The sequence below is a fragment of the Amblyomma mixtum genome, chromosome 6, assembly GCF_055824585.1.
Source record: "Amblyomma mixtum isolate Tamu chromosome 6, ASM5582458v1, whole genome shotgun sequence".
Lineage (NCBI taxonomy): Eukaryota > Metazoa > Arthropoda > Arachnida > Ixodida > Ixodidae > Amblyomma > Amblyomma mixtum.
The window spans coordinates 1,722,471-1,747,171 of record NC_143017.1 but is presented as its reverse complement, the minus strand read 5'-3'; the positions used below and the strand labels follow the sequence as shown (position 1 = coordinate 1,747,171).

General features: G+C 48.1%; 1 protein-coding gene and 1 long non-coding RNA gene across 2 annotated transcripts in view; one reads left to right on the top strand and one right to left on the bottom strand.

Moving 5' to 3' along the window:
• Window positions 1–24,701, bottom strand: part of LOC149338079 (uncharacterized) — a 1,049,963-nt gene that overhangs the window by 612,921 nt on the left and 412,341 nt on the right. The window lies entirely within an intron of this gene.
• LOC149338084 (uncharacterized) overlaps window positions 1–24,701 on the top strand; it is a gene marked incomplete at its 3' end in the record, with an annotated part of 200,554 nt that overhangs the window by 2,638 nt on the left and 173,215 nt on the right. The window contains exon 2 of the mRNA XM_089550093.1: window positions 1,573–1,882. Coding sequence (XP_089406219.1) covers window positions 1,573–1,882 — 310 coding nt within the window. The remainder of the gene's footprint in view (window positions 1–1,572; window positions 1,883–24,701) is intronic.

Below are 24,701 nucleotides of genomic sequence, written 5' to 3'. Positions count from 1 at the left end.
ATGCTGCCCTGGTGGAGTAGGATTCGGCGGGCGCACGGTGACAGCATAGCGGCCACAGTTGTGCAGCTAATTACTTAAATTTCCTTTTCTTAACGACTAACTTATCCTGTAATCGCAACTATGAAGACGGTATTGAGTTCAGAATAAATATATTTACAGAAATTTCTAAAATGCAACACGTTTTTAGTTATTTTTAGATTCCCTCCTTTTTCGCACCTAACTCTTAAAGTACGCATTCAGCCTGAGCCTCGGTGAATATTTAAAAAATCCCCGGTTTGAGTTTGTGGTCTCATAACGGCAACTGCTGTCTCGTTACGCGTCCACCGAGGCCAATGCACACCTAGTGAAGTCAGAAATGGCCAGATCATGAGCGTTATTTTTTAAAGAATAAAAGAAGTCACCTTGTGCATAAGATAACCCAAGCCACAGCTCCAAAGTGAGGGTGCAGTTTTTGTTGGGAAAGCAACACGACGCGAGTCGCCGAGCCATTTCGCGGAGCTGATCAAAGGCCATACTGCGCATGCGATAAGAACAGTGACGTCACACGGCGCACGGATGGCGCTCCGCCGCCGTCGCTGCGCGGGTGACTCAGACGTGCCGCCGCCGCCTCTACCACGTGCTCTCCACCGCCTCTCTCTCTCTCTCTCTCTCCTCGTTACTTTCGCACTCCTCCAGGTTTAACCAGAGCTAAACCACTGCCAATTGTTTTTTTTTTCATGTTCAGTCACTGAATTTTTGTGAAAAGAATACTGTGGAAACGGGAGGTAAGGCGCAGACTGCATCACAAGGTCAGCCCACTGACTGTTCTGCGCTCAGAAACAATCAGCTGATTCTACAAGCTTTAGCAGTCGAGTACTTTCAATGAACATCGTAACATTGATTGTATACTGTAGGTAAGAACAAAATGAAGGCCAAAGTTTAAAAAAGGAACTGCTTCCTATCGTTTTTCGTGTGAAATAATACGGCGTTCACGTGGAAAAAGTGATCAGGTGCGAACATAGCAACAGAACCCTAGCTGCTTGGAAGATGTGCAGGCTTTTGAGCAAGATAAAAGTGGTGAGACATCGCTCTAAAACAATTAGAATATACACATTAAGGTTCCCGGTGTGAAATGCGTTGCATTTAATAATTTATTCTCAGATAACATTGCAAAGTACAGGTCGCTTCAATTTAGATTTTATGAATACACATTACTTTATATTTATGATTTCAAGGAGTCTGTCGATCTCTATTGAGCTGAGGTCATATTAACGTATTTTTAACAATATTTAGGATATTACTTGGTTTGCTGCAGCGTGCATGGTTGGCATGAAAAAATCTGCAGCCATTGGCGCTAACTGGGCTCATATTTCCGTTCTACGGTAATTCTTGGTTGCACTTTACAAGAAAGGCAACTCCATTATGGTAAGTTCACGATGCGGGCTCGTTCGTACAAGGAATAAGTAAGGCCAAGCAAAAGACTAGTGCATACTTAAACGTCTAAACGTTGCAGCTATACCAATACGTCATGCAAATCTATGAACTTGAGAAAGCCGAGAGAGCATTCCTCATGCTCCTTGATTGTTCTCGAAGGGGCGACCTTGGGGCCAACTATGAACATCAGTGCACGCGTCGAAGCACATCTCCATGTGTACAAGGCCACCGATAAGGTGGTGCTCAAGGCCAAGGCGGACACCGTCAAGGACATACGCGTGGCCATGCTGGATGGCACGGCGTCGCCTTGCTCCAGGCCATGGGGATTGGCCGTTGACACCGTGAGCCACGATGCCGATTTCCTCATCGTGCGGCTGAAGACGCCGCTGGCCGTTGGTCACCCCTACAGGCTGGTCACGGTGCACAGATACCAACCGGCCATCGACGGACCAATCACTGTGAAGGAAACGTGAGTGCATCAGCGCCTGCCTAAATCTTTTGGGGTCCAGTGTTAGCGTGGCTTTTTAAAAGTACTACACTTCACTGGAATTCATGTAAAGTAATTTGTTTTGAAGAGGCTACAGAGAAATAAATGAATGATTTCAGGAGAAATAGCGCGAAAACAGGCATGTCGGCATGTATATGGCTGCCCCCACGGCATTGTACACGCGGTTACTACAAGATATTTTCCGTGTCTTCGCGTAAGGCGAACAACCCACAACGCTAAGGCCGACTTAGCCGAAGTGGCATTCAAATGTTGTGCCCAGGGCCATGGAGCCACATTCCGACCTCGGCGGCTGCATTTTGATCGCGTTAAAATGCAAAATGTGCACACGGTTTTAGCCAGGATGCACACCGCATTTCATCGCAGATTTTACACCTTTGAATTTTTAGCTGTACAAAATGATGTCGAAATCAAAACTGCGCGTTTTCCTAGGCTTTTCTCAATGTTTAGAAACAGTAAGGGGAAGGGGCAAAAGGCTTGTGTACTTAATTGAAAAGTTGCGCAGTTTATTCGGCGATTTTCTTGCCTTATGTGGAGCCCGCGATTTCTCCACTCTGTGTAGTGGAGTTTATTGCTCTCTTCCTGGAGCCCGAATACCTCAGCACAAGTCCTTGAAATCCCTTGTCCTAGAGGAGTTTTTGGCACGCGCTTTGAAATGCGACTGCGGGTGCAACATTATTTTCCAACAAATTTAAGCGCCGACTATGTATATGCCCATGTCCACGCGGCTTAAAAGACCAGACATTTTTATCTGTCATTAGGCAGCCTTGCGACGCAGATTATGCGCCAGTGATGCGCTGACAACCAGAGTGATCACCGAAATCACACTGAATACTTCCTTGCGTTACACAAACACACGTTTCCGGGTGATGGCTTGGAAACTGAGTGAAAAATTTTTCGAAGGTTTACGACGTAGGAACCATGTTGGGCGCTGCATTGTAAATCAAACAACGCTAGATTGAGCGTATTGGCAGTCTTTATGATGTAATTAAAAACAGCGCTTCTGAACACAGGCCACGTAACGCCACACACGGTGCCGAAGATACAGCTGCGTTTGTTGACAAAACGTGCATCAATTCTGCGGTCAAACCTCAAGTATGAGTATGGCAGCATGCACAGTTTCATTTAGGCTGCACTTGTCACTATCGAAGTTCTGTCGTGGTCACTTGTGTGATTATCACCGATCGCTCTCTGTCACCTTTTGCGCAATTTAGCGCACGGGCGCAACACAAATGGATCTGGCAGATCACTGCAGCCGTAGAGGAGGCGAACTTATTGAGTGGGAGCGGCGAAGCGATTGGCATCATGTCGCTTACCACGAAATTCTTTTTCACAACATAGCTTCTCCTGTGTGTGATCGCCGATTCATCAACTGTCAACGGCATGTGTACATGGCCAAAGGTTTCAAGCTGCGCTGTGGACGCTGCCTTTTCTGCGCATCCTCCGTTCATGGCCAGCAAGCCGGATACTTTTCTACCCGACATTCGCACATCCGTTACGTCGACACTGAACCCAGCTATAAAAGAGCCTCCACAGCAGTTCTTCGGCAGTGGGCGCGGCGAAGCGATTGGCATCATGTCGCTTACCACGAAATTCTTTTTCACAACACAGGTTAGTTGTTCCTTCTCAAAAGTTCGTTCTGGCAACGAAATTTTTCTTGTTGTGCCGTGCCCACGCACTTATATGAACCTGGTGTATGAATTTTACTTCATGTGCAAAATGCTACTCTGCGGCGATGTTGAGCAAAACCCTGGACCTTCAGTCGAAGATATGTTTCAGTGTATTTTGGAAGCTCAGACTCGAATCTTTAAAGAGCTTGAATCCATTAAAAACTGTGTGTCAGAAAATCAGCAACTGTTGCGTGATGTCGATTCTCGGTTGCGTTCTTTAGATGGACAGCTGAAAGAAATGCATGTAAAGTCCCCTGACATTGCTACTTTAGAAAATTCTACCGCTTCCCTTCAGAGCATTATTACATGGCAAAAGGACAAATTAACGGATCTTGAGGACCGCAGTCATCGTTCTAACGTTGTTGTGTATGGCATTGATGAATCCCCGGATGAAAGTGAAGAAACACTGAGAAGTAAGGTGATTTCGGATGTATTTGGTGTAAAACTGGGCGTCCAGTGCACGTCCGTCGCTCGCATTCACCGTCTTGGGCTCAGCGGAACTCGCAGACCAGTCATTGCGTACTTCCAAGATTTTAATGAAAAACTAGCCGTCTGGCGGAACGTAAGCAAGCTCAAAGGTAGCAATATATACCTGCAAAACGATTACAGCCAGCACACGCTGCGCAAACGCAAACTGCTTTGGGAAAGCTCGAAGGCAGAAAGAGATAATAAACAAAAGGTGTATCTTGTTTATGATACGTTGAAGATTGACGGTAACCTGTTCGTTTGGGACGAAGTTAATAACACACGCGTCGCGCTTCCTTCTCGGAACGCCGTAGAGACATGACGGAATGCATCCACTGCGCCCAAAGAGTTACGGGTAGTGAACTTGAATGCGCAGAGTATTGCCAATAAAGTTGACTAGCTTGAGTTCCTGATTTTGGCCCATGATCTCCACATAATGATAATTACAGAAACTTGGTTGCATGACGGCATCACTGACAGTGTTATTGTCCCTGCGTCACATAAAATGTTCCGAAGAGGCCGACCTACCCGTGGTGGGGGCGTAGCCGTCATAATAAAAAACTGTTTGAATGGCACTGTTCTTAACCAGATAGATGACCATGAGAGTTTATTTGTTAGGGTAAACTGCAGGGGTAGTTTGTTCACAGTCTGCGCAGTGTACAGACCACCATCTGCCTCCCCCGATTTCTTGGTTGAGCTGTATGATCATATGTCTTTGTTCAAAGATGACCGCCTTATTCTCGCTGGTGATTTCAACCTTCCTTTACTTGATTGGGCTAACCCTGATTGTGTTTTTAATGATTCAACCAACCCTCTTTTGAATATTATGCTGATATGTGATTTGGTGCAGACTGTCTCTGATTTCAGTAGAGAAGTGGGTAACGCTCGTTCAATTCTTGATTTGGTATTTGTGAGCGCTAGTTTATCTGAATACAGTGTGCATGTTGACTCGGGTATCTCTGATCACAAAAGCGTTCATTTGTCTTTGCTGCTTGATGCCCAGAAAAACCATAAGATAGCGAACAATAACACTGTAAAAAATTTTTCACGCGCCGATGATCTTGCGATCCTAGACAAACTCTGGGATTTATGTGATAACCTGCCTAGCGACGTCACAGCAATATGGACTACACTTAAGGAGACTATTCACTTTTGCAGTCAAAATTTTGTTCCCAACCAGCGTGTACGTGCAAATAAGCCTAATCCGTGGATTACTAGAGAAATCATTCATTTGCATCGAAAAATTAAACGCGCTAAACGAAGCGGTCATAAATCTACCTGTTTTCGCACGCTGAAAACTCAGCTAGCTTCTAAGCTTTCCGAAGCAAAAAAAAACTACTTTTCGCACGCACTGCCCAACTTCTTAAGAGCCCTTAGAAGTTTTGGCGTTACCTACGTGATTCTAAAGATGAGGTAAATCAGCTATCTATTGACGGCATGGTCTCTGAGATTCCTGGGGATATTGCAAATCACTTCAATAGTTTCTTTCATTCTGTCTTTGCCTCGAGTGATCCAGATTTGGAACTTCAGGCGTCGGGATCTGATATATCAGGTGACTTTATAAGCTATGAAGGCGTACTAAACATGCTGCTAAACTTAAAAACGAAATCGGCAGTGGGGCCTGATGTTATCCCTAATAAGTTTCTACGTCGTTATTCCGAACCATTAGCCCACATTTTAACTCGCCTCTTCGAACTTTCATTAAAAGATTCTGTTGTCCCTGATGACTGGCGCTTAGCTCGCGTTGTTCCAATTTTTAAGAAAGGTGATCGTTTGAACGTTAACAATTACCGTCCCATTTCGCTAACTTCAGGTACCTGCAAGCTTATGGAGCATGTTATATCTAAATATCTTATGTCATTTCTGGAAAAAAGTAACATCCTGTCTCCCTTTCAACATGGTTTTGGAAGAGGTTTATCTACGGTTACTCCGCTCGTCACTACAGTTCATGAATTCTCTTCATCGATTGACAATGCTGGACAGGTTGACGTCATTTTTTAGATTTCAGCAAGGCGTTTGATCGCGTCATGCACAATAAGCTCATCTTTAAACTTCAGCATCTTGGTCTTCCAACAGCATTTGTCGAATGGATAAAAACCTATCTTTCCAACAGAAAACAGTTCGTCGATGTTAAAAAATCTCATTCAGGTATTTCACCCGTTACCTCTGGTGTACCTCAAGACAGCGTACTTGGGCCTCTTTTATTCCTTATTTATTTATTTATTTATTCAAATACCCTAAAGGCCCCCTGCAAGAGGGTGTTACATAGGGGGGGCACACGAAACACACTAATAAGAACATGCTAGAAACAAAATAGTAAGAATAAACAATTTCAGCAAACATAGCAAGAAAACCACAAAATACGCAAACACCAATATTAGAAGTGGAATAAAGTTCGAATGAAGATAAGATAAAAGTGTGAAAATTGAAACACTGGGGGTTCAAGGATAACGCAAAAAGAAAAAACTACAATACGATATCGAACAAGATGCATAGGTATTAAATTAGTCCTGAAATAAAAAACGCACAGAGACGTCAAATTCTGATATGAGTCCACAGCATTTGATGAAATTGATCGGTGTTAACTTCAGTGGCAATATCTGATGGTAGGTTATTCCAGTCAGCTATGGTTTTGGGGATGAATGATTGTGCGTAATGGGCCGAGTGGCATGCTGGGCGTTTGACTTTGCAGGGATGATCACGGCGAGGAAAAATGACAGGGGGTGACTGAAAGAAGTCGTCGCGCAAACGATCATGAGGATAAAGTTTGTGAAAGAGAGATAAGCGGGCGTGTTTCCGTCGTAGTGATAGCGGATGCAGTTCGGCACGAATTTTAAAGATGAAACACTGGAGTACGGAGAATAATCTGAAAAAATGAAGCGAGCAGCACGGCTTTGCAGGGATTCAATGTTACGTATAATGTAGTCTTGGCTCGGGTCCCAGATGGCACATGCATATTCAATTTTAGGCCTGATTAACTTGATGTACGCGAGTTTCTTTAGATGTGAAGGCGCTTGCTTTAGTCTGTGTTTCATGATTCCGAAAGAACGGTTAGCAGATGCAAGAGTAACGTTGATGTGATGATGCCATGTTAGATCCGATTGCAAGTTGACTCCTAAGTATTTGTACGTGGTAGTAAGTTCGACAACGTTGTTACCTATAAAGTATGAAGTTGGAATACGGGAAGAGGAGTGTGTAAATGACATGCACTTAGTTTTAGTATCATTTAGGGTCATTTGCCAGTCTGAACACCATCTGTTTATTGCGTTGAGGTCTGACTGCAATGCTTGATGGTCAGTGTCAGTAGAAATGGTACGGTAAAATACGCAATCATCGGCGAACAGTCTTACTCTGGACGACATGCAGTTAGGCAAGTCATTAATATAGATTAGAAAATGCAAAGGGCCAAGCACGCTCCCTTGGGGAACGCCGGACGTGACAGGAATAAAAGAGTTGTGATGATTAATATTTGTGACTTGAGTTCGAAATGAGAAGAAATCTTTTATCCATGCAATGACTTGTGCGTCAATGTTAAAATGTTTTAGTTTCAGCAGTAGCCTGTGGTGAGGAACGCGGTCAAAAGCTTTAGAAAAATCTAAGAATATCGCGTCGACTTGGTTGCCAGCGTCAATACATGAAAGCAAGTCATTAGTAAACCCTGCAAGTTGCCCATCGCATGAATATCCCTTGCGAAAGCCGGGCTGGTATTTGAAGATTATGTTATGTTCTTCTAAGTATTTTATGATTTGAGAATGTATGATATGTTGCAGTAGTTTGCAAACGGTGCTAGTTAACGAAATAGGCCGGTAGTTAAGCGGTGATGAGCGATCGCCAGATTTAAAAATTGGTATAACATTGGCTGTACGCCAATCATTTGGAATTCTGACGGATGACAAAGACTGTGAAAAAAGAGCGCACAAGATTCCCGAAATGCTTTGCGATGTACTTTTAAGCAACTTGTTGTTGAATCCAACGTGGTCAGATGCAGATGATACCTTACGATTATTAAGTAGTGATAAGATACCGGACTCGCTAATATTTATCTGTGGCATGATGATATCGGAAAGTGTACCTATGTTTGGGCATGAAGTGACGTCCTCGCGGGTAAACACAGACGAGAATGCATTGTTTAATATTTGTGCACACTTTGACTCGGGAGCAGTGGCGCCTGTGGTGTCGGTAAGTGTTACATCTGGATGATTGCTTGGATTTATTACTTGCCAAAATTTGGGAGGATTGTTAGTCAGCATAGATGATAGGTCGTGGTTAAAAAAGTGATGACGACTTGATTTAAGTAACTCTTGGTATTCTTTGTCGCACTGTTTGTACTTAAGCCACAATGATGAAAGACCGGATTTCTGGGCTTGCCTGTACAATCGCTTTTTTTTGTGGTTTATACGCCGAAGTTGCTTGTTAAACCATGGCGTAGAGCTCCTACTCCTAATTGTTATGGACGGTATATACTTGCTAACGACGTCAGTAAACATATTTTTGAACGCGACACAGTTTTCTTCAACTGTACGGGACAAGAAGTCATTAAGAAACTGGTCTGCAAAAAAAGATAATTGTGCATTCATTCCTTCAAAGTTAGCTCTGCTATAGCATTTAATTTTTTTTTCAATGATCTTCCTACTGTTATGCCGACAAACAATGTTCCCAGTAATGACGTCATGATCGGAGAGCCCATCTAGGTGACCAGTATGTAGGTGACTAATGTTGGCGCAGATGTCAGGGATATTGGTAAGGATTAGGTCAAGAATACTGGAGCATGTGGCAGTGCACCATGTGAGTTGCATGATAAGTTGGGATAATGAAAAATCTAAACATGACTGAAGAAATGCATTCGATTCTCTTTCACTCTCCGTGACAGATAGCGTTGCCCAATTGATGCGTGGATAATTAAAATCCCCAAATATTAATAACACACAATTTGGAAATCGGTTACACACTTCACTCAAAATGCGATAGAACTCTTCAACAAAAGCACTGCCCATAACAGGGGGGCGATAAAAAACACCAATAAGTATGTCAATACTACTATCGTTTAACAACACCCATACACATTCAAGAAACGTAGAAATTACGATGGGTACACATGATAATTCTTTTTTTATTGCCAACAGGACACCACCGCCTCTCCGATTTGACCTGTCGCAGCTAAATATGTTAAACGTCGCCTCGGTAACAAAAATGCTGTCGTCGGGAACATTCTCCGTAAGCCATGTTTCCGTGAACGCGATTAAGGATGCAGAGCTTGAATCGATGAGCGAGGAAATGGGAACAGCTTTAGAGAGGATACTTCTGGTATTTGTATAGAGGAAAGTTAATGCGGTATCATGACAAGGCTTATGAACTGACGGCAAAGAAGGGTTGATTACTTGAGCTGAGGCAGGAGAATGATTGGGTCATTCGTCTGCACTTCCGTGGGCGCCGTCCCCTGCCTGTGGCGCATCATTTCCAGATGTTTGTAAACGGACAGCGCAGTTGGCATCCGTGTCCCAGACATAAGCGTCATCATTTAAAATGAGCTTGGTGAAAGCAAGGCGGGGACGATCACCCTTCGAGAACTGCCAAAGCTTTCGGCGCTTATCGCGCACAGCAACTGAGTAGTCCCGTGCTATCCTGAAATCTGTTTCCTTCAGCTTGCTGCCATTGCTGAGCAGAGCCTCGATTTCTTTTTCATTGTAGAATTTAGCTATTATTGGCCGATTTTTCTCGGCTGAGAACCGACCCAGGCGGTGGGCCCTGGCAATAGACTGTACTGAAACCTCCAGTTTATTTTTACAAAATTCTTGAACTATAGCCTCGGTACTGTCCCACGTTTCTGAATGGTCGGTGTCTGCAATGCCAAAAAACAGTGCATTCGATCTTCGTGAACGGTTTTCGAGGTCATCAATTTTCTCTTGGAGTTTGCGAACGTTGCTGTCACAGGTTTCTGGAAGTTGCGTTGGAGGCATAGGCACACATTTGGATTCAAGCTCATCGACGCGTATAGTTAGCGCGTCTAAGTCTTTCTTAAGGATGCTATGCATTTCTAGAGCTTTTTTTACAGATTCTAGAAGGCTCGCGTTATTTGTCTCGAGACGCTTAATTGCATCGCTCACTAAGTCAAGCTTCTCCTCTTGCGCCTTTGTATCGGACCAGGGTTCGACTCAATATCACCACCTAATAACAAAAGACGCCACAGGTACAAAGCCGCAGTACGAAAACGCTTGCAACAATCGGGTGGCCACGACACCGCAACAAGACAGACATTGTTATCACGAAAGGCGTAGGAATCGTGGTAACTAACCTGTACAAATGCAAACGGTGAGAACAACATCGCAACTGCGGTGGCGTGGCCCGACGTGTCGAAGATGTTGGCGTCCTTTTCACACTGCGGATCAGCTGACAATGTTCCATGTTGCCAAACGAAGGGTGCTCCCATGTCCAGAAGTGGTGGTGTCGGTAGCGGCCGGCTCGAGGATAGGACACACTGTTTCATTCCAAGGGCAGCGGTCCTAGTTGATGCGTCAGCACACCATCCGTCCTTTATCTTGAAGAGCCGAGTCGAAGCAGTAGGCGTTAGCAGACCAAGCCCAGTCACCAGCACCTGTACAAATGCAAACGGTGAGAACAACATCGCAACTGCGGTGGCGTGGCCCGACGTGTCGAAGATGTTGGCGTCCTTTTCACACTGCGGATCAGCTGACAATGTTCCATGTTGCCAAACGAAGGGTGCTCCCATGTCCAGAAGTGGTGGTGTAGGTAGCGGCCGGCTCGAGGATAGGACACACTGTTCCATTCCAAGGGCAGCGGTCCTAGTTGATGCGTCAGCACACCATCCGTACTTTATCTTGAAGAGCCGAGTCGAAGCAGTAGGCATTAGCAGACCAAGCCCAGTCACCAGCACCTGTACAAATGCAAACGGTGAGAACAACATCGCAACTGCGGTGGCGTGGCCCGACGTGTCGAAGTTGTTGGCGTCCTTTTCACACTGCGGATCAGCTGACAATGTTCCATGTTGCCAAACGAAGGGTGCTCCCATGTCCAGAAGTGGTGGTGTCGGTAGCGGCCGGCTCGAGGATAGGACACACTGTTTCATTCCAAGGGCAGCGGTCCTAGTTGATGCGTCAGCACACCATCCGTCCTTTATCTTGAAGAGCCGAGTCGAAGCAGTAGGCGTTAGCAGTCCAAGCCCAGTCACCAGCACCTGTACAAATGCAAACGGTGAGAACAACATCGCAACTGCGGTGGCGTGGCCCGACGTGTCGAAGATGTTGGCGTCCTTTTCACACTGCGGATCAGCTGACAATGTTCCATGTTGCCAAACGAAGGGTGCTCCCATGTCCAGAAGTGGTGGTGTAGGTAGCGGCCGGCTCGAGGATAGGACACACTGTTCCATTCCAAGGGCAGCGGTCCTAGTTGATGCGTCAGCACACCATCCGTCCTTTATCTTGAAGAGCCGAGTCGAAGCAGTAGGCGTTAGCAGACCAAGCCCAGTCACCAGCACCTGTACAAATGCAAACGGTGAGAACAACATCGCAACTGCGGTGGCGTGGCCCGACGTGTCGAAGATGTTGGCGTCCTTTTCACACTGCGGATCAGCTGACAATGTTCCATGTTGCCAAACGAAGGGTGCTCCCATGTGCAGAAGTGGTGGTGTAGGTAGCGGCCGGCTCGAGGTTAGGACACACTGTTCCATTCCAAGGGCAGCGGTCCTAGTTGATGCGTCAGCACACCATCCGTCCTTTATCTTGAAGAGCCGAGTCGAAGCAGTAGGCGTTAGCAAACCAAGCCCAGTCACCAGCACCTGTACAAATGCAAACGGTGAGAACAACATCGCAACTGCGGTGGCGTGGCCCGACGTGTCGAAGATGTTGGCGTCCTTTTCACACTGCGGATCAGCTGACAATGTTCCATGTTGCCAAACGAAGGGTGCTCCCATGTCCAGAAGTGGTGGTGTAGGTAGCGGCCGGCTCGAGGATAGGACACACTGTTCCATTCCAAGGGCAGCGGTCCTAGTTGATGCGTCAGCACCCCATCCGTCCTTTATCTTGAAGAGCCGAGTCGAAGCAGTAGGCGTTAGCAGACCAAGCCCAGTCACCAGCACCTGTACAAATGCAAACGGTGAGAACAACATCGCAACTGCGGTGGCGTGGCCCCAAAAATATCAATGATTATATCAATGATTTGGTTAACTCCGTAAATATGTCCGAAGTCAGTATTAGACTATTCGCAGATGACTGCATTCTGTTTAAGAAAATTAGCAGCACTACCGACCAAGAATGCCTGCAGTCAAATCTTAATAATGTCCTAGAGTGGTGCACCCTTTGGTGCATGAAAATAAATAGCCACAAATCGGTTCTTCTTCAGGTTACTAACAAGAAAGCGCCATACAGTTTTAATTACGCAATAAACAATCTTCCACTGCTACAGGTGAGCGAATACAAATATCTTGGAGTCACCATTACAAATCGCCTCTCATGGTCCAGCCACATTAATAACATTTGCTCGTCTGCTTCAAGAAACCTTGGCCTTCTAAGACACAAATTAAAACACGCTCTCTCTGAACTTAAGCAACTTGCCTTCAACACACTAATTCGTCCGGAACTTGAGTATGCTTCTGTCGTATGAGATCCACACTTCAAAAAAGATATAAAGAAACTTGAAATGAAAAGCCGTCCGTTTCATTTTTAACGATTACCATAGCTCTATCTCGCCATCCGTTTTGATGTCTACGAAGAACATATCCACTCTAGAAAGAAGGAGAGCACTTGCAAGGCTTAAATTTCTGTACTCATTTTACTCTAGTCAATTTAATATTAATGCTGCTCCCTATATATCCCCCCGTTCTACACGACAGACACGCAATAGCCACAACCATAACCTTACCCCGTACTTTGCACACACAAATATGTTCAAAACTCATTTTTTCCCCGAACAATCACAACATGGAACTCACTGCCAGCAAATGTCTTTTCGGCTCAGGATGCAGCTGCTTTTGTATGTGTAAACTTAACAATATCATTGCCCTCTGTTTGGGTTTCTTTTTTTTGTTTTTGTTGTTGCCGGAACGCTGGATTTGCGTAGTGTTTGATATTATTTTTGCTTTTTGAATGTTGCCCCCCTGCTTGGTCTCTGACTGCAGTATGTGTAAATAAATAAATAAATAAATAAATAAATAAATAAATAAAATAAAGTTCTCTTTCGCCCATTCTTCAGTCGTACTCTCATTTCGTGCTTTGGATCGCTGCTCTCACCTTGTCCAATTTATTAGAAACTAAGAATAGAACAGTGAGGCTTTACCCAGCCCCTCCTTTCGTAATGCGGTGCGAGAGGGGGCGGACGGATCTGAAAGCTGCCTCTATTCTACTTCTTTCATTGATCGAAATAATGCGCTCTTCCCAGTCAACATAACGAGAGAGCTTAAGAGAACGAGACAAGAACCGAAGATGGAGCAGCCGCAGTGGCTCAGTGGTTATGACACTCGGCTGCTGGCCCGCAAGACATGGGTGCGATCCCGGCTGCGGAAGTCGAATTTCAATGGAGGCGGAACTCTAGAGGCCCGTGAACTGTGCGATGGCAGTGTACGTTGAAGATCCCCAAGAGCTCAATTTCCGGAGCCCTTCAATACGGCGTCCCTCATAGACTGAGCCGCTTTGGGACGTCAAACCCCGCAAAACCAATAAACCTCAAGACTGGCCTCCTTGCATCGCTGATCCTGCGCTGACACAATAGTGTCCATCTGGGTATGACAAGGTTTTTTTATCACTGCCATACCAATGCGAAAGTTTAAAAAACGGTGTAGCCAGCCCATGTTTGGGTATGACGTGGGCATCGCGCCGCTGTTGAATCATTGGCGGGAAGCGGGGAACTGGCAAACATTGTCGCCATTGTAATAATTGCACACCCAGGTTCCGCGACACAATTGTCTGAAAAAAAATTGACGTCCCAGCTTACCAGGGAAATCTTCGAAGCCTACTGCATAAAAAAAGAAAATTACCGTTGCATCAGCTAAACTTCAGTATCTTTATCAAAGAAAGAGTTAAACTACCTAGATGCGAACTTGTGCCACACGCGCCCTTGTGCCGTTGTTATTTGATGGTTTCGGCTGTTTATCAGGTGTGATTACGGTTCCTGTATAAATATGGTTTTCCCGTAGTAAACTTTAGTTGAAGTTCCGCGTCTTGTCCTGTGCTTTCCTTTCTTGTCCTGCGTCATTTTTGCGCGGTTGCAATATGCATTCCATGACGTGGGCACATAGACTCCTGAGGATGATGCAAAACTCCTAAGAGCACCACTCGGAAAGCCCAACATGCCGAATGAAATAAGCAAGGTGTCGAACCGGAACCGAACCTGAACCCGAAATCGGAAACGAACTCGCATTTTTGGCCGTAACCAAAACCGAACCGAACCGAAATTTTTTTTTCGCCGCCTTGGAACAGAACACGAACCGGAACAATTCAAAGAAACCTTTCCGAACCGCTTCTGGAATTGTTTCAGCCGCACAATTTTATCAACACGGCATACTTATTTTTTTCAGACGAATACGTCATATGCCAGCGCGTGGATTTACCCTCCGAAAGCGGAATGGTCTAGGCAGTGCGAAAATGGCACCCAGTCTATGCGACAACAAAACTCAAGAGAGTCTCCTGTTTAGGATGAAAGCTAATTGGCACTTCTGCAATGTGCTTTCGATTGTAATTCTAAAGCATTTTGCGCCCGGTTTATGTGAAATCTTGGGTATAATAGTACCCACCTTTAACATGCTTGTGTGCAGCTTTAATCGAATTTTTAGCACTGTTTTTACTCGTAAAGAACTGAGTGAGAATTGTTCCGCTCCCTTTGAGTCGTGTACCATTAATATGTGAAACAGGAGCGATGACCCAAGCACGTTGTGCAGTAAAGCATTCCTTTTATCAGACAGCAGACACTGAATCATAAGACCGCTCACTTTGGCTCAGTAGCTGTGGCGCTCGCCTGCTGATGCCAAGGCCGCGGGCTCGATACCGGTGACGAGGCCGCATTTCAATGGCGGCGAAATGCAAAAACGCGCGTCGGCTGTGCGATGTGAGTGCTCTTTAAGGAACCCCAGCTGGTATACAATAACCTGGAGTCCCTTACTACAGCGTTCCTGATAGACTCCGCGCCTCTTTGACGCGTTAAACCCCACATATCAATAGTATAGTACAATTCAAAGAAATATAATTTTTTTAATAATCCGAGCATTCTTTGTGGCAGGCGACGAAAATTAGCCATGGTTGCCGGACATGTAACAACGACAGGATACTTAGAAAAAATAGCAATCACAAAAACACGCAATGCGAAAATACGTACGCTCGCTGGGATGCGATAATGATTACGCCCTGAAAGATGCTACTCCAATGAAATGTAACAGCTATGAAGAGATTTTCTGTTGTGCCGATGCGCTGAAATTCTGCTTCTATATAAAAAAATAAATGCCAATCTCTAGCGGGCAGCTTCGTCACGCTGTTGGCAGACTGCTGAATCTTCAATTCTCTGACGGGTGGCTGATACTACCTGTCGCGGCCGCACATCACGGAAGCCAACAGTCACCGAAAGCAAGGAGTATAAGGGTTGTACTTTTGTTGCGAAAGCAACACTACGCTAGTCGCCGAGCCATTTCGCGAATCTCTGGAGAGGCCAAACTGTGCATGCGCGAGGCGCGGGTGACTTCACACTACGCACAGCTGGCGCGCCGGGGCCGCCGCCGCCGCTGCGCGCTCTCCATCGCCTCGCCGACAGCCAACGGTACTTGAACAAGTTTGTTCTAGTAACGTTGCAGACAGTCTCCTCTCTCTCTCCCTCTCTGATTCGCAGTAGCGATTGCGCATCGCCATCTGCGTGGTTTGTGGTGAATAAGAAATTGGCAGTGGCTTAGCTCTGCTATGCCAGGATATGCGTAGCGTGAGGTGAGGGCGAGGTGTCCTCATGCCCGTGGAAACCTGAACCAGAGGGACGGCACATAACTGCTCTCTTGGATCAATGGACGGCTCAACCATGCTTTAAGCTAAGTGACGGTAGTGGCAGGCGTGCGCTGCATGCGTTGTCTTTGACAACGTTGTGCCACAAACGCGGCGCTGAAGCCATAGGCTCTCGCCGTTCGTTGTGTTCATTGGCGTTGGCGTTGACCAAGTTTTACACTCCGATCATTTTAAGTAAAGCAAGTCCGCACAATGCCTCCCTGGGTCAGTGGACGCCTTAATCGTGCTTATAGGTACGTGCGGTGAGGAGAGATAGAGCGATGTGAGCGGCAGGTATTGACATGGTTGTGCCAGAAAAGCGGCGCTGAAGCAATAGGCCATCGGCGTTCATTGTGTTCATTGGCGTTGGTGCTGTCAACGTTTTACACTCCTATCATTTTAAGGAAAAGAAGGCGAGGGCGGCGTGGCGAGGCACGCCAGCTGTGCGCAGTGACGTCACTTCCTTCTCGCGCATGCGCAGTATGGCCGTGCCAGAGCGCACGAAACGGCGAGACTGTGTATGTCCACATCTGCGTTGACAACTCACCCATCAAGGAAGTTCAGACCCTCAATATACTGGGTCTGTACATAAATAACAACGGCAAAAACCTCCCCACCCTCCAGAAACTCCGGCTCATGAGCGAGCAAGTCACCAGGATGATCGCCAGGATAACGAAGCGGAAATCAGGGATGCGTGAAAAAGACACTTTGCGACTGGCGCAGGCTTTTGTCATAAGCCGCGTCGTATACTCAACACCCTATCTCCGCCTCAAGAAGCGTAACATCAAGAACCTAGACGTCATAATCAGAACAGCCTACAAGAAGGCCTTGGGCCTCCTTCTTGCGACATCGACGGACCGGCTGTTACGACTGGGCGTTGTTGTGATCGGGGTCCCAGCCAGCGGAAACAGAACGCCTGTGGCAGACAGCGGGAGCGGTCGCACGACACGTCGGCTCTGCCAATGATCGCTGTCAATTGCGGTCCTCAACTCTTTCCCGAAGAAAGCTTGGCTCCATCGTCTCCGGCAACCTAAGCGGCATCTCTGGACACCACATTTGCCAAGGTGGGCTGAATTTTGTTCCATTTTCAGTGCTTTCAAGACCTCGCCCCACCTCTGCGGCGCTAAGCCTAACGGTGGCAAGGCCTGCGCCGGCTGCGTTCGGGGTTTCCTCTAGGTTTCCCCGCCTATGGCGGTCCAAGACAAAGCCACTGGTTACGATCCCACCTCCACAGGGATCGTTAACATGGAAACCGTCCAACATGAGGAGCCTCTTCCCAGCGAGGAGGAATACCTCCAAGACATGTTCTGCGTATGGCATGGACGCAAGAAGACTAACGCCTCCACGGAAGCCAACACGGTCGCCAGCCAGCAACGGGTGGCGGGACGCTCTGCAGATGTGCAGGGCGAGAACGCGCAACATGAAGCTGTGCAACCAGCAAAACAGCCCCGGTGGCGGCCGCAACACACGCCCCGCATCGGGAAAGATGAAATCACTGTGGTGCTTAAGCCACGAGACACCTGTCGCGTTCGTTAAAAATAGACAACTTCGTTTAGCGAGTACAAACGACAACCGTTTATTCCAGGTTACATGACACGACTGCCGCCCCAAGGTGCGCTCCTTTGTTTTCCTTTCCCAGCCTGCTTGGCTTGTCTTGCCTTCCGACTTGGGGCGGTCTTGTTTCGGTTTCGCTTTCGCAACAAATTCCCCCCCCCCCCCCCCCCCCCCCCCCGAAAATGACTGCAGTCATTTTTTTCCTTTTACGTTCACTCTAGAGGATACACGAGCTGGATTGGTCTCTTGAGGGTTGATCCTCCCGGTAGTCTCAGAAGGCACGATCGCACCTTCCCGTCTCTTCCAGGAAGCAGTTTATCAATCCTTGCGATCTTCCACTGCTGCCGTGGTTGAAGACTGTCACGAAGAAGAATCAAGTCGCCTTCCTTGATCGCTTTTCCTTGACGTTCGTTCTGACTCTGCACATTTCGCAGTTTCTCAAGATTCTCTCTGGTCCACCTACGCCAGAAAGCTTCTGAGGTCTGCTGGCGTCGGGTCCACAGTCTTTGAAGGGATATGTTGATTTGGTCATCTTCGTTTTTTCCCACGCTAGGCAGCGACGTGAGGCGTCTTCCTGTCAAGAAGAAGGAAGGGCAAAGAGGTTCCGGTTCTTCCGGTCCGTCGTATACGTGAGTTAGTGGTCTTGAGTTCAAGACAGCTTCAATTTCGGCCAAGGTCGTTGCTAGCTCGTCGAAGGACAGAAACGTGGCAGCGATAACTTTCTTGAGCGCAAGTTTGGTTGGCCCGACGAGTCGTTCATAAAAGCCACCCCACCATGGGCCGCGCTCTGCTGTGAACTTCCATTCGATTCGTGTCTTTGCAAAGTAGTCAAGAACCTCCGGTTTCCGGATAGAGTTCCAGAGGTATAAAAGATCTCGGTTGGCTTTCTTGAAGGAAAGCGCGTTGTCACTGTAGATGACTCTGGGTACACCTCTTCTGGAGGTGTGTCTGAAGGTCATCAAAAACGACTCCGCTGTCATGTCTCTCGCAAGCTTTAAGTGAACTGCCCGTGTCACGGCACAGGTGAACAGCGTGATATAGGACTTATACAGCGAGTTTTCTCCCTTCACCAGAAGTGGCCCTGCAAAGTCCATCCCTGTGACCTCAAAGGGTTGAGCCTGGGTCACTCGATCATGTGGAAGCGGTGCAGTCACCTCCGATGCTGGACGTGCATTGTAGCGTTGACAGGTTATGCACCCTTTGATGATTCTTTTTACCAGCTGGCGGGCTCGTACAACATGGTACTTCTCTCTCAACTGTACCAAATTATCCCGTGCTACCCCGTGAAGTACTTGGTGATGAGCTTGACGCACAAGCAATTCGGCTAGGTGATGTCGCCTCGACAGTACAATTGGATGGCGTTCGTTTTACGGCTTGCCACTCTGTTGAAGTCTTCCACTTATACGGAGAATACCGTCGTTGTCAACAAGCACTGGAGTGTCCCTCACGGGCCAGTCTGCTGGAAAGCGATCTCCTTTCTTTGCACACTCAATTTCCGTCTTCAGGTCTTCTCGCTGAGCTTGTCGTATCCAATAATTCTCGGCATCATCCAGTTCAACTGCCGTCAGTGTTCCTTTGTTAGTACTCAGATGTCGCAGCTTCTTGACATATCTTAATATCCAAGCTGTCACTGGGAAAAGTTTTGTTGCATTGCTGTATCGATCTGGGTCTAACAGCTTCGGAACTTCAGTGGAGCTTTTATGAAGGACTTCCACAATTCGCTTTTCTTCGTCCAGTGTCGGAATGTTCCTTCGTTGAGAGAAGCGTGGGCAATTGTTTTCAGTCGCCTTCATCCAGGGTGTTCCTTCCCACCAGGCGGAACTCTGAACAAGCTGATCTGCTGTAACTCCCCTGGTCATGAGATCCGCCGGATTATCGGACCCAGGACAATGTCTCCATGCTGAAGTGTCGGTAAGACGCTGAATTTCAGTTACGCGATTCCTCACGAACTGTTTCCATTGCGAGAGCTCTACCGTGATCCAATGCAATGCGATTGCAGAGTCGGTCCAGAAATGTGTCACTTGTGGTGGTTCCTTCAGGATTTTCTGGATGTATCGACTCAGTGTGGCCGCTAAGAGACACGCCATCAATTCGAGCCTCGGAAGAGTCAGTTGCTTGATCGGGGCGACCCTCGACTTGCTAATGAGGATGCTCGAAGTTGCGATGCCATCCGCATCTGTTACGCATATGTAGGCCACTGCCCCGTATGCCACTGGGCTGGCGTCAGCAAATATGTGCAGGACTGTTTTGGTGGCAGGTTAGACTGTGCGTGCTTTGTAGCAGCGCTGCACTTGAACTCTTTTCAGTTCGGTTAGTTCCTCGCACCACCGCATCCATTTTGCGTCCAGATCCTCTGGTAGGATGTAATCCCATTCCACGTTTCTTTTCCACAGATCTTGGAATAAAGCCTTTGCCCGGACTGTAAATGGAGCTAGCCATCGAAGTGGGTCATACAGTCTGGCTGTAGTCTTCAGAACAGACCTTTTAGTACTTGTTCCTGGCTCAGGTAGCTCACTGGACTGTGGAGTGAAGGTGAGGTTATCTGTGCTGGGATTCCATGTCAGTCCTAACACCTTAAGTACCCCTGGGAGGTATCCTAAGTGTCTTGCTTGACAATAATCCGTCGCAAACCGTTCGTTCAATGCCTGGTTGTTGGACGCCCACTTGTGGAGTGTCATAGAGGCCGCACTGAAGATGGTCCTAGCTTCTTCATAGATCTTCAGGGCTCCCTCTTCGTTTTCTGCTCCCGTTAAGAGGTCATCCACATACAAGGAATGCGCCAGCAGTGATGCTGTGTCCGGATACTCTTCTCCCATATTCTTCAAGTGATGCTGAAGAGTTTCTGTCAACAAGAAAGGACTCGCTGTTGTTCCGAAAGGAACTCGCTTCATTCGCAAAGTCTGCACCTCGCCCGTTGGTCCACTCACACCTGGCTTCGTATGGTACCACAGAAAGCGCAATGCATCTCTGTCGTTCTCTCTTATCTCTATTTGTAAGAATGCCTCTTCCATATCTGCTACTAAGGCGATTCTGTTGCTCCTGAAATTCAGTAGCAGTGCGACAAGGTCGGCTGTCAAATTCGGACCACTCTCTAGGTTTTGGTTCAATGACTTTAACTTCTGTCCATGCAAAGAAGCATCGAAAACCACTCGCAGTCTTATTGTATTGCTCGTTTCTCGGAACACCGGCTGATGAGGCATGTAGTAGATCAGTTTTCCCTGTTCTTCTTTTTCTACTACTGGCTCAGCTATGTCTTCCATGCAATACTGTCTGATGACCGCGTCGTAGGCTTCCAGTAATTCGGGATTTCTTCTCAGGCGGTTTCTCAGTTGGGACAGGCGTTTTTCCGCAGTTCCCTTGTTGTCACTTAGATCTATGTTTTGCTTCCAGGGAAGGGCTACCTCGTATCGAGATCCACTACGCCTCATATTGTCTTCGAAAGAATCGAGTAGCTGTTCCCCAACACAGTCGTCGTTATCCACGACTCCGATAGACTCCAATGTCCAGAAACGTTCCAAGCAGTTCATGGTCTCACTCTCGGCCAGTGATATGCGCAGGGCGATGGTTTGCATGCTTTGGGAGTCAACCATGTTTAATCCTACAGGTCCTTGAATGCACCACCCAAATGCAGTCTCGACTGCTCGGAGTTTCCCGTCTAGCTGCTTGCTTCTTCCAGTTACAAATTCCCAGTAATGCTCTGCTCCGATGAGGAGGTCGATGTCACCTCTTTCGTTATCGCAGGTCCTGTCGCCCACAGCCGAAGGTCCAAGTAGTTTCTTGATCCTGTGTTAAGGAACCGGGATTCCTTGTTCGCATATGATGTCCGTCTTAAGAACTTCGATCTGTTGAATCTTGTTGTTGTGTGCGGTTAGCGACACGAGCACTCTGTTAAAGTCTCGTTCCGACTGATGTCCACCGAACACGCCAACTTTCAACGTTTATGTTCCAAGAACTCGGCACCCGAGTTTTTCTGAGGCTCGCTTCGTAATGAATGAACGTTGGCTTCCGCCGTAAAAGAGCGCTCGTAAGTATACCGCTTTCGTTTCACCGGCACACAACGCCGTTGCCGTTTGTAGCAGTACTTCTCGTTTGCGAGCTTCTTTCACTGTAGACTGCAAATTCACTGGGGATGTTGTCACATCGGTAGCATTTGCTTTGACTTTCGGATGAGTAAATTCTGGGTCGCACATTGTTGTCGCATGCCGCCCTGCACAGTTACCGCACTTAAAGCTGCTTCTGCACTCGTTAGAACGGTGATTTGGTTTCATGCAGCGGAAGCAGCGTCTTCCCAAACGTAGCATTTTCTTCTTTTCTTCCAATGAAATGCCAGCACGGCAGGCAGCGGATTCGTGATTATTCTCCTTGCAAAGAAAACAATGATCTGCTCTTGCTGACTGCTGCAGTACAGCAACTGATGATTTAAATTTCATTCCGATGCTCTTCTTGTAACTCCCAGTTAAGTTTGACGTCCTCAGCATTGACACCTGGTTCTTCTTGCCAGTATCTTGCTGAGCAACCAGATTTTCGCGGCTTTGCACTTCAATCCTCAAAAAGTCAAGTAACCTAGAGAATGAAGACGGAGTACCTTTTGTAGCTGTTTCTGTTGGCTGCCCCGGTGCATCGTCGCTCCGCAGCGCAGCTCCAGTTCATTCCGTGTTCTGTGTTGACGTTTCGGAGGGTTCCTCCCTCGCCACGGCTCGGTGAAACTCGAGCAATATTTCTTTCGGCAGGGCGCGCTGTACCACGGGGTAGAGGAGCGTGCCGTAGGTCTCCTGTTTCTGGCCAAGCGCCTCCAGCCCGCGGAGGTGAGAGACGAGGGCATTGTACAACCGTCGGAGGGACCGTATGTCTTCGGCGTTTCGCACAGGCTCAAGGTCCAAGAGCTTTCGCATGTGCTCTTGCACGATGGCGTCCTCACCGCCAAAGCGTCTTTTCAGCAGCAAGATGGCGTCGTCATAGCACGGCGATGTGGGGGGAAGGCCCTTGATCGTTCTTGCTGCTTCGCCAGTCACAACCGATTTTAGGTACCCGAACTTGTCCAAGGTCGTCAGCCGATCGTTCTTGTGAATCATTTGCTCGTACTGTTCTCAAAACTCTTGCCAGGACACATCTTTGCCGTCAAATTTTACGAGTTCTAATTTTGGAAGCTTCACCTGGCAGGTCGTGGTTGCCGCGCCTGCGTCGTTGCTTGGTGATGGCTCTTCTTTCGGCTGCCTATTTACTTGAATTTCTTTTATCTCCGCTTGGAGCTTCGCAATGTATGTAACGATCTTGTCGTCATACTCGATGGTTTCGATATAGTCCTGCTCCGCTTCTTTCGCTGGCTATGGCGTCTCGACAGCGGCGTTAGCTTCGATTAGACGGGTCTGCAGAGAGCTCATTCTTGCCAAAAAGACACTGAGTTCCTTTTCGTTGCCAGTGCGGCTTTTCATGCAGGAGTCAATTTCAGCAATGAGTTGAGTCACCTGTGATTGGACAGCTGATCGCTTCGCTTTGTGTCTGTCCATGTAGATGCACTCGGCAGCACTGGGCGGCGGCTTTGGAGTAGAAATGGGCTTTTTCTTTGTTATTCGTTGCCGTCGCATCCAGGTAGTTGTCTTCGTTAGGTCTCGGGGTATGTCCCGGGTTTCGGCACCAGTATATATTATGTCGCGTTCGTTAAAAATAGACAACTTCGTTTAGCGGGTACAAACGACAACCGTTTATTCCAGGTTACATGACACGACTGCCGCCCCAAGGGGCGCTCCTTTGTTTTCCTTTCCCAGCCTGCTTGGCTTGTCTTGCCTTCCGACTTGGGGCGGTCTTGTTTCGGTTTCGCTTTCGCAACAACACCATCGACCTCAAGGCCACCTTAGGTCCTGGACAAGCCAGCGCTGCCGTTCGCAGCATCCTCGGGGACGCCGCAAGTGTGGGGCTTGCAGTGTGGCCCATGTAGAGCAAAATGTTCTCGTGTGCACACTGCAATCAGTTGAAGCCGCGGAGAAGCTGCTCCGGGACATCATGCTGCCGGTCGGAGGCCGCAAGCTGCTCTTCCGGGGCCACCCTAAGCTCTCCGGCGATTTCTGCAAGAGTGTCATCACCGTCTCCCAGGACGAGACGTCTGAGAGTGTCAAGAAAAAACTCTGTGAGGACCCCAACGTAGTATCCGTGCGCAAACTGGGCAAAACGCAGGTTGCTAAGGTCAGCTTTGCGGGAACAAGGGTGCCGCGGGCCATGCTTTATAGTTGCGAGCGTCTCCCCGTCCGAATCTATAAGAAAACGATCCCTGCCTGGCCTCGCTGTGGCACGGTGGGGCATCGGGCCGACGCCTGCCCGCGGCCGCAGCCTGGACGCTGTGAACGCTGCGGAGCTCAGGTTGCTGCTGCTCCTGACGGTGGCCCAGCTGAACATCAGTGCTCCCCGTGCTGCCTCATCGGCGCAGGCAGCGATCCCACCGGGGCGCCTGGCTGCGCGTGCAAGTACCGCAGGGTCATCAAGCCGGGACCCCCACCCACCCCAAAGCAGAAGCAGACGCCGGGACCCAAAAAGGCCCAGACGACCAAGGCCGGACCCAAGCTCGAACCCAAGAAGGCCCAGTCCAGGCCGGAAAAATTTGTGAAGTCCGGGAACCCGACGAGGCCACCGGTCCTGAAAGCCGAGGATTTCCCGCCTCTGGTACCGCGCCAAAATCACGTGAGCAGTTGGAGTGGGTTAGTCTCTGGGCCCACCCCCCTCCCTCCCCCACCGAATCCGCCCTACAGCGGCAGGTAGAGGAGCTCAGGCGCCAAAATCAAATTCTCTCCCGTAAAATTCAAGAATTAAAAGCTAAGCAGGCCGGGCAGTCCGAGCCCATGCAGAACGCTGAGGCCGAGGACAGCGATGACGGATCCTCAGTACCATCTTGCCTAACTAGCGCCTCGCGGCAAAGCGCGGACACGGTGGTCGATTCGGCCCCCGCGGACGCTGGCCGCTTCGAGGCCCTGGAGCGTAAAGCCGAGCTGTTGGAGGAGCGGGTGGCAGCGCTCCCGAACCAAATTATGATTGCGGTCCTCGAGTCCGTTCAGGACATGTTCAGGTCCGCATTTGCTGCAATGCTTCCCGACATTACAGGCGACTGACTCTGTCCTCAAGGCGGTGCAGCCCTGGGTC